This window comes from Epinephelus lanceolatus, chromosome 8 (genome assembly GCF_041903045.1).
Source record: "Epinephelus lanceolatus isolate andai-2023 chromosome 8, ASM4190304v1, whole genome shotgun sequence".
NCBI classification, from domain to species: Eukaryota; Metazoa; Chordata; class Actinopteri; order Perciformes; family Serranidae; genus Epinephelus; species Epinephelus lanceolatus.
Window position 1 is genome coordinate 12,803,151 of NC_135741.1, and position 9,779 is coordinate 12,812,929.

A 9,779-nucleotide genomic window follows, 5' to 3' on the forward strand; every position below is an offset into this window, starting at 1 on the left:
AAGGCACACAAAGTCAGTATTTTTTTCATTATTTAACCTTTTTTCACCAGTAAAAGCCAGGTAAGGATAACTACGACATATCTTGTTAAATGTTATTTGAATGCTATGTCTATACTCTAGCTTGTTGAGGCCCAGATATTGTTACCTCAACAGTAAGTTTTTACTTGTCCCCTGTGACAGCTGCTTTTTTTGAGTGTCAGTTAGCATAATGAGTTTTATATTCTGTGGTGTGTGCATCATTAATACTAAGCACTTGGCTGAGGCCAGGTTGTGGGCTACATAAAATATTGGAATAATTATTTTGGTGCATGTTGCACACAGCTTTGTTTGGTTTACGTTTACAGTTAAAGGAGCTGTATGTAAGAAATCTAAAGCAAATAGTCGTAAAATCATCTTAATATGTCACAGAGACTAAGGAATAATGTTAATATAACATACTGATCTCACCGACAACAATAGTACAGCCAGAATATTCGCATTTAAATAAAAAAAAATACGGTCTGCAAATCATGTTTATGTTTTGAATTTGTGTTTTGGCCTGTTGTGCCACCGCCGTCTACCAGTCACGCAGTCAGTAGAGTCTCAGCATCAGTTACAGTTATGACTGAGCTACAGCAGCACAGCAAGCAGCATTAGCAGTGTCCCGGTACATAGCATTAGCAGCTGGCTCCTCCTCAGCTGTATCCCGGCAGCAGCGTTAGCAGCAGAGAAGCCAGCCTTGCTCCAACGGTCCGCTGGAAAACCGAAGATCAAGGACGCGCTGATGCCTCGAATCTGTTGGGGAGGGGGGGCGGACACAACTTGCGGCAGTATTTTGAATTTGAGTGCAGTAACCGTTTTGGCCACATTCTTACATACAGCACCTTTAAAGGGACAGTTTGGATCTTTTTAAGTGGGGTTGTATGAGTTACTTATTCATAGTCAGTGTATTATATAGGTCTACAGTGAATGTCAGTTGGCCTGCCCCCAGTTTAGAGAAGCACGCTGGAGTATCGGCATGGAAGTTAAGCAGTATACTGCTGTGGGTGCTGTAGGGTGCAACAAAACATATTTTAGCCACCTGAAGTTCCACCTGAAACAATCAAAAACAGTTTAAGAGTACACTATTGAGAATATTTTTACTGCTTTACCTTGCCACTTTAACAATGAACTGAAGTTGTTCAATGGCTTCAGTTCTCTGTCTGTGCTTTCATTGATTTCACCAGACTCCACTGACAATAACAGTAATTTTACGTCAGTGAACGAGGGAGCTGCTGGAACTAACTGATCGAAGCAGCTGTCGACCAGCAGCTCCTTTGTTCAGCTGTGTTAAATCAGTATTTTTCTCAATGGAGTCTGGCTTTCAAAAAACCAATATAACAGCGTCACCTTCGTGTCTGAAGGCAAGGTTAAGTGAATATATTCTAAATATACTGTATGCTTAAACTATTATTGATGCTTTTTTTTTTAGGAAGCTAAAATATGTTTTGTTGGTGACCCATCCACAGCAGCACATTGCTCAGCTTAACTCCTGCTTGCTTTTCCAAACTGGGGGCATGCTGACTGACATCTACTGTATGAAATCCACTGACTTTCATTCAGTCTCTCATACAACCCCATTTCAAAAGATCCAAACTATCCCTTTAAGATGTATCCAGCAGCTACTGATGTTGTCAGCACCCAACCAAAACATCTAAGGATTATTTTCCAAGAGGGAATCTCGATAAACGCTCAAATTGTGATCTGTCCTTATACCACAGGTCAAGACGTGAAAAAACAGATTCCACAGTAGGATGGGTATCACTCAGCATAGTTTCATCATCTACTTTAGCTCTGCCGATTTGAAAATAGTCTGAGAATACTGGAGGGAGATCGCAACTGTACCATCACATTGTCAAACCCAACTACCTGCTTCATAAATATTCCTCTTCTTACCAGACCCATGATATTTTCACTTCGCTTTATCAGGAAAAACAACACACAATCATAGCTTTAACAACATTAATGTAATGTTATGTTTAAAAAAAGAAATAAGGTGATCAGAATCTAGAGAAACAATATCAATCCAGCTGTCAAATGCCAAAGAACAGAGAGGACATGGTGCTCAGCATCCAACCACACTAACAGTATCACACTTACCACACATGTATCAATGAAGGTATGATGAAGTTAAGATCTGATCAGGTCTGATCTAACTAAAAATCATGCATATCATTGGCACAACCACAGTAATAATGACATTAGGTACAACAAGCGAAAAGAGAAAGAGTCTACATGGTGTCTGCTGGTTCACTTCACCCCTCCACCTTTCTCCCTAAAATGTATTTAGTGTAGCTAGTTATAGAGATAGAGCGGGTATAGAAATATAAAAAGCAACAAGAAAGAAATCACAAGTGGGTCGTTAAAATCAGAGTAAAAGGGATACTTACAAAGTTACTGATGAAAGAAGCAAATATGGTGTCTTACTTGTAAGTGATGAATGTTTGACAGATGTTTGGCTGTGCTGTTTTAAATGAGGTAGACAGCAGACAGGGTGTGACAGTTAACTAAGGTGTGGATAATTACTGCATGTTGCAATGTCCAAAACAATCAGATTCTGATGGAAGGTGGAACAATAGAACGAATCAAAGTCACCTCATGCCAGGCCCTTTTGACTTTAAACTCAAATTTTTCTTGTAATTACTTGCTTAAAACTCTGTCAAGTAACCAGAAAAACAGAAATACTTGGCCAATATAAGACATTAGCACTGCAATAATTCAGTGGTACTTTCAGGGTTTTTTTCTGGTAATCAGCAGAAAGAGCAGAAATAATATGCAATAAAGATCAAGACTTAAACGATGTTGCAATTTCATTGTCAGCATTGTCTTAAAACACCAGACCACCAGAACATTTTAACAATAACAAAATGTTTTCTCTGGCATGTATCAGTCAAAAGGTGAATATTCACCTGCTGTTCCTGTCCAATTCTTGAGAGACGTCTTGTAAACAACAATTATGTTTAAACAACGTCATGATATGACGTGTGAGGTATGTCAAGTTAAGGTAACTGTTAAAGACAAAGTAACAATACATGCATAGAACAAGGCTACAATTAGTCGAAATGAGCAGCGGCGGCATGTAAGGCGTGTTTAATTATACAGTGGTTAAAAATAAACCAGCAAAAGGTCAGCTTTAATAACAAAGACAGCAATTAATGCCATAATGAACAGCACAATCATCAAATAAGGCATGTCCTCAAACAATGTTATACACAACCAAGTAAATAGCACACACACCCAACTGGGTTAGAAACACCCATGTCCCACCTTGTTATTTTTTTTTATTTCACGAACAGCACTAAATAGTACTTTGTGTTGATAATTGTTGGCTTGAATGAAAGCAGTCGCTGCTTCCCAATAATAAAGAGCAGACTGACCCAGAATATTGCTTAAACCATGGATGGATTACAGAACGAGCCCTTAGGCCCAAAGTGGCAGGGGGCCCTCTGGCCTTCACTTGCAACATGTCACTCAAATTAACAAGTACCGACCAGAAGGAGACTCGAAATGACCACAAAGAGACACAAAACAAACAGAAAAGACACAAAATTACCTCAAAGAGACACAACTACAAAGAGACGAAAAGCCAACACAAAGTCTGTGTCTTGCTTCTCTGTAGGAGAGGTGGTGGGGCCTGTTTCCAGGGGTCCAGCTTCTCATAATCCACCCCTTGTCTTAAGCCCCATTCGCATGGGATTAGTACCTGAAACCTCATGTGATTTAAGAATATATCCCCACATCTGTGTTTCATTTGCAAGATAAACAAAGTCTGTATTTTACTCAAATTTACTCCCAGTTATGATGTCAGTGTTACTATTAACAGGCTACCACATAATAACAGTTGAGCCTGTTGAAAGATAGAAAATGTTTCCCTGCTGCATGCAGTCAAGCATGTCATCCATCTCATCTTTCGAGATTTTGCTCTTGTGATGGATTTGGGTTTGCCTTCTTCAAATGGATCTCCATGCTGTGTAGTGACATCAGAGAAACTTGCATTTGTAATTGCAAATGCAGTCCATCTAATTCTCGTCCATGTAAGAGGCAGAAAAAAGCATTTGAGAAACAAAAAAAAAATGCAGTGATGCCAACCACAGAGATGCCAATTCAAACAGGACTAATATTATTACATTACCTCTGTGTTTGGCAAAATATGGTGGGTAATCTCCAGCAACAATTGCACTTCCTCTGGAGGCTCAACTGGTTTGGGGGTGGTTAGTCCGAGTGGGCGGAAGTTCGCTGCATAGATCAGCCTCTCATTGGGCGGAACGAGCCACCCGCTGAAGTCCCGCCCTACCACCTCCTGTTGTGTAGCAGTTTTCAACATTTCAACATGTCCTTTACTAACTTTTGCAGTGTTTGATCTTGCGGGGATGTAGCCATTTTTCTGCCATGGTTTGCGTCCTGTAGCCGATATTTTTGTGGTTGTGTTACACCAAAACCTGTTTCCCCCCCCGGTAATATTTTTGCAAGCGCACCGTTGCTGTGGCACCGCCAAGAACGATTGTGATTGGTTGAAAGAAATAAAAAAAGCCGGGGCGTTTTTTTTTTTCCAATCTTAAAGTGAGAGTCGGTGCAGCCAGACCTTTCTTTTCTTGAGAAAGGTCTGGTGAGCGAGACTAGTGGGTGGTAAGCTCATAACGCTTTTTTGTAGCTCCCCCATTCATCAACTTCTCTGTTTATATTTGTTTATATATTCTGTCACAATGACCAGTAAGATCATTGGCGTGCTCCTCGATCTGTCTCACATTTTCTGTAAGAGAGCAATTCCAAAGGCTCAAAGTATTTTTCAGTTTGCTCTTCATCTCTGGAATGGAGAGTTTGAGCTACTCTTCTTAAGACTACCAAAGGCTGTCTTACTTTTTTTTTTTTTTTTTTTTTGTGTGGCTTGATGCATTCATGTTCTATGTATTTACTCGTATTTTTTATACTGTTCCTTAGTCTGTGTGCCTCTGTGTTTTTCCTGGCTGCGAGAGTATTGACCCTCTGGGACAGTAAAGTTGAAGTTTATAACAAACAGTGAGCTAGAAGGACCACGAGAGAGAAACCGTTATAAAAAGATATATTTTAAAGTTCCTTTACCGGTGCCCTCTGCTCAGCACCAAAAGACAAGAGAGCAGCTCCTACTTATTTTTCCAGATTTTTAATGACTCACAGCAGCTCTAGTCCAGAGTGATGGGATTGAATTAATACTTAGAAAATAGGCCATTATATCATAAAATGTTTACAGAGGTAATTGTTGTCGTAGTTACTATGCCCTGCAGTTGTGATGTTTTCTCCTCAAGTGGAGCCACACATCAAACCCTTTTGGCGTTACACTCTTTATTCTAGATACCTGTGTCTAATTTGTTTAGTTTCCACTTGTATTGGGTAGTTATTTGTTTATACCAGTCTTTTTATGTTGAATTGCTAACTTTATATCTGTTATTTATTTGCTTTGTGTCAGCGTGATGGCATTAGATTGTTGTTTTTCTTTAAGTGTGTCTAAATAATCCCAGAAGGGGTGGGCCATGATGAAACGGACAGACATGAAAATAAACAATTAATTAATTTTTATTAACTTTTTACTGTGGCCTTTTATTAATAAGAATAAACAACATTGCTGAAGAGATTTTATAGTGAACAACAGCTGTTGGAAGATTCTTTAAAAAACGGCGCGGTGTCTATGATCTTCGTGGCTTCCTCTCGGATGCATACAGTTTACAGTCTGGCCCTTATTATGAAGTCCTGACCTCACCTGTGTGCTGTGGGGATACATCCCGACCTGGAGGTAAATACTCTGCCATAAATTCTAGTGGGTCGTAAACTGTGATTGAGAGAGACGACTTTTGAATGAGTCCATACATTGTTTTAAAGGAAAATCCTGCATAGTGTGTGTTTAACATGTACATGCATTTATAAATGAATGAAAGTATATGTAATTCACTGGCGAAAAACTGGGTGTCATGACATTAGTCATAGTTTTGTTTGCTTACTGAAAAGAGTTGGAAGTGAAATAAATGTAATAATATTCCCATTATTTTGGAATTTCAGTGGCGACAGGAAGCCTTTGGAAATCCATCTGAAAATGGTGGTGCTGACATTTCATGCATACATTTTCAAAGTGTTCCACCTTAAAAGCAAGCATAGCCATTATTATGTATGTTTTATAGAATCAACATTGATAAATCAGAAGAAATTGTTAATAAAACATCTTTTGACAATACCAATTTCTCATTCTCCACACCAATACAGGGGTTTTCAGAAGCAGGAGCGACTGTTGTGGAAACGGCTGTTTTGGGAGCTGTTGTGGCAGTGTTTGTTGTAGCTGTAGGGTCAGGAAAACCTAAAAGAACGAGAATCAGATATTTTGTTAACTCTTTAACTCTGATCAACACATCATATTTTCATATCACTGAGCTTGACTGCTGAGATTTCTTCATAGAGAAAGCAGATATTTGCACTCTGCATGATATAATATAATAAAGTCAATAACAGGTGATTACATTAAGGCTGACCTAATTAAATCAAACACAGAGGATGTCAGGATAGGATAGAAACATTTTGGATTTTGATTACCTGGACACAGGAGAGTGTGCAGGTGGCTGATGAAAGGGTTGTTGCCCTGTTTACAGAACTGTCCACTAGTGTCATCCAGGTCCAGAGACCAGACGAAAGTTCTTCCAAAGTCATTAGCCTTTAGGTAACTGGTCTGAGAGGATGATGAACAAAACACTTTAACCGCTGATGTCATGTCAGGAATTACTGAGCATTACTTTAGCATGAATGAAACAGATGACTACCTTAACTTCAAGGCTGTAGTGGTTGTCAAATCCAACCCACTGATTTCCTGTGGTGGCGTATGGAACGCTCTGATCAGAGATCATCCGGACTTCTACTCTTTCAAGATAAAGGCATGTATATATATATATATATATATATATATGTATATGTATATGTATATATATATACATACATGTGTGTGTATGTATGTGTATGTGTGTACATGTATATAATATCAAATTGAGTTAAAAGGTAGTCAAGAGCACCAAAATCTAAGCACAATCACTGTGTTGAGTTGTATTATCAAGATATTATCAATATATAATTAGTTAATTACCACTGTGTTATCAATACATTGCTACTGCATCATCAATATGTTATCACTGTGTGAATTTAAACGAAAAAGCCAAGCAAGATCCAAATATAATAGTAGAATGAACTAAAGCCCCTATAGTAAAATCAAGCCAGGAGAAAGGAGGGGGGAGCTGGAGAACATGCAAGGCCTGGGACATACATACAAACACCCTGAGGCCAGTCCAAGCACACCAACTCAAACTTGGATGATTGGGATACATCAAAGGGGGGGAGATCAGATATGGAAGACGTAAAGTGCTGAGGTTGACACTTTTGTGAAGGAAGGCCCCCCAACCGGTTTTAACTGGTTTTAGGGGTCTGTCAGGGTTCAAGTGACTTAGAAGTGATGTTGTGACGTATATGACTTAGGAAAAATAAGGGCAATTCTACACATATGATTGGTTACAAAACTTAAGAAAGTGAGCAAGAGAGAGAGAGAGAGAGAGACTAGGTATAAAGGTCAGTGCGCGAGCCTTTTGGGTTCAGTTCTTGGTTCGGACCACCAACTCAAATGGGTTTATTGGTTTAATGGATGTCATCTCTGAGCAAAGAATAAACCCTCTTGCACTGGACTTCTGATCAGCCTCATAATAGGCCCAGAGTCCTTCTTCACCAGTGAAGAGACCTCCTATACTGGCACCATTGGCTGGTGCTCCAACAACACTGGATGCAGAGGAGAGGTTAAAAACTCGCCCGTATGCCACTAACCCCATGTTTATGGCATAGTCCTACAATGTGGAGAAAAAAAACAATTGGGATGAGACGACATCTCTAAATGAAAAGGCATTTATACAGTTAGAATATGAATCCCTGTACTTACAGTGTTAAAGTAGGTTTTGTTTCCAGTGTCCTGGGATCCCTGATATAAGGGGCTGTGATGTCCTGTGACACTTTTCCCGGGTCCGTGAAAGTCAAATGTCAGCACATTAATGAAATCCAGGTACCTGATTAAATGCAGAGGAGATCACATTCACCAAAACATGACTGCAACTAATTATGGGTATAATGTTAGGAATGGCATGAAATTAGTTTTACGTAGTAATCTGTGCGACTTCATAACTGGCATCGATGATTGCTTTCTCAGCAGAGACACTGGCAGTGACCAGTAATCGGTTATCTGCTGTTCCCTCAGCCATAAAGGCCTCTTTGAGCTTCTATACAACACAGAAGCACAGTTCAGTTTCAGTTAAATATAAAAAGGTAATATTTTCATAAATTCTATATACAGCATATTTCTGACATCGAAACCATTTGCTCTCAGTAGTGTGATAGCAGACCTGATAAACTTTGCTCTGTTTTGTTGTGTTGCCACCATTGCACTGAATCTGGTAAACATTTAAACAAAACAGTGTTTTAAAGATGACACTCCACAAACTGCATTTAAAGACTGCATTTTAAGAGCACAAACACAAAGTGCAGCACAAAGCACAAGGTCATGTAGCAAAGACCAACATACAGCCATAAGTAAATGGCCAGGTTACCATGTTTAACACATGTGAAACACATTTTGTGAGTTTCAGTGGAGTAATATTTGTTAAAAGTTAATGAAAATGCTTTTCCATGGGCCATGGGTGATGCATTCAGCTGCGCTTACTTTGCATTAGATTGAATGCAAACACCCACTAGTAAAATGTAAATCTTTCAATAAAACACCAACTCATTTGGAGTTTGCAGATACTAACAATACTGACCCCTTCATGTGCACATATTTGTGTGATTCTTCTCCAGCGACTGTTGTTGGTTTCTCATGATGTCATGAAGGTATCAGATATCAACAATCCTGCTTGTTGAACTATGTTGCAGTGTTTGCATTAATATATTGTTTCTAAAAACTGACATTTTGTGTGCTGATTGAATCAGGAAATTAACTTATTTATGTACTTAAATACCATTTCACTCTGCTACCTCGTTTATATGAAACCACATACAATGTATGCTGTGCAAAGCACAAAAAACATATGGGCACAACAAGTTTCATGGTCAGAAAATACCATGTTGAAGTGATGCTTACACTTTGCAATGACACACAAAGAAGGCCTCAGTGTTCATGTAAGTAACTCACTTTTGTTTGTTAAAGTTCAGGCCACCAACAGCCAACAGGGTTTTGAGCAGTGGATTTCTGTGGAGCAAAATAGTTCAGTAATGATTATTTAACAAAACAGGAAATTCAGCATCATTTCCACAGTATTTATAGACTAAGGGGACAAAAGTGAAAAGGTCTGAATGCACTGATTTGGCTGAAGCACTGACCTGGTTTTGAGTCCATTGAAGGCCTGATAGTGTAGTATGTCAGTTGATGTGCTCGGGACCAGCCTGTGTTGTTTTTTAATGTCAGAGAAGGCGTAGATCAAGTGGGTACACTTGTTTGGATCAATATTTGAAACCGTGAACTTTCCTCTTTTTTCAGACAAGCTGTTGTAGTAACACACCAGCCTGTGGGAAGAGACTGAGGGAGAGGCTGAGGGAGAGGCTGGGGGAGAGGCAGAGACAGGAAGAAAAATCATGATGGTTCTAATTTGTTTCTGGAGACATCATTATTAAAGTCCTTGTTAACCAACAATGAGTTAGTGAGATTATTTATCTGCTGGTAAAACTGTTGATTATTAATTATTAATAATGTATGTTATAAACTTACCCAAGCTGGCCAT

At 39.1% G+C, this 9,779-nt stretch overlaps 1 protein-coding gene across 1 annotated transcript; it reads right to left on the reverse strand.

Moving 5' to 3' along the window:
- Nucleotides 1-1,052: 1,052 nt before the first annotated feature.
- Nucleotides 1,053-9,779, reverse strand: LOC117258048 (chitinase-3-like protein 1). Its single transcript, XM_033628515.2, has 10 exons — nt 9,767-9,779; nt 9,382-9,601; nt 9,194-9,250; nt 8,372-8,456; nt 8,167-8,285; nt 7,952-8,075; nt 7,716-7,859; nt 6,798-6,914; nt 6,574-6,706; nt 1,053-1,072 (listed from the first exon to the last, which is right to left on the reverse strand). The coding sequence occupies exons 1-10, from the start codon at nt 9,777-9,779 to the stop codon at nt 1,053-1,055; spliced, it is 1,032 nt and encodes a 343-aa protein (XP_033484406.2).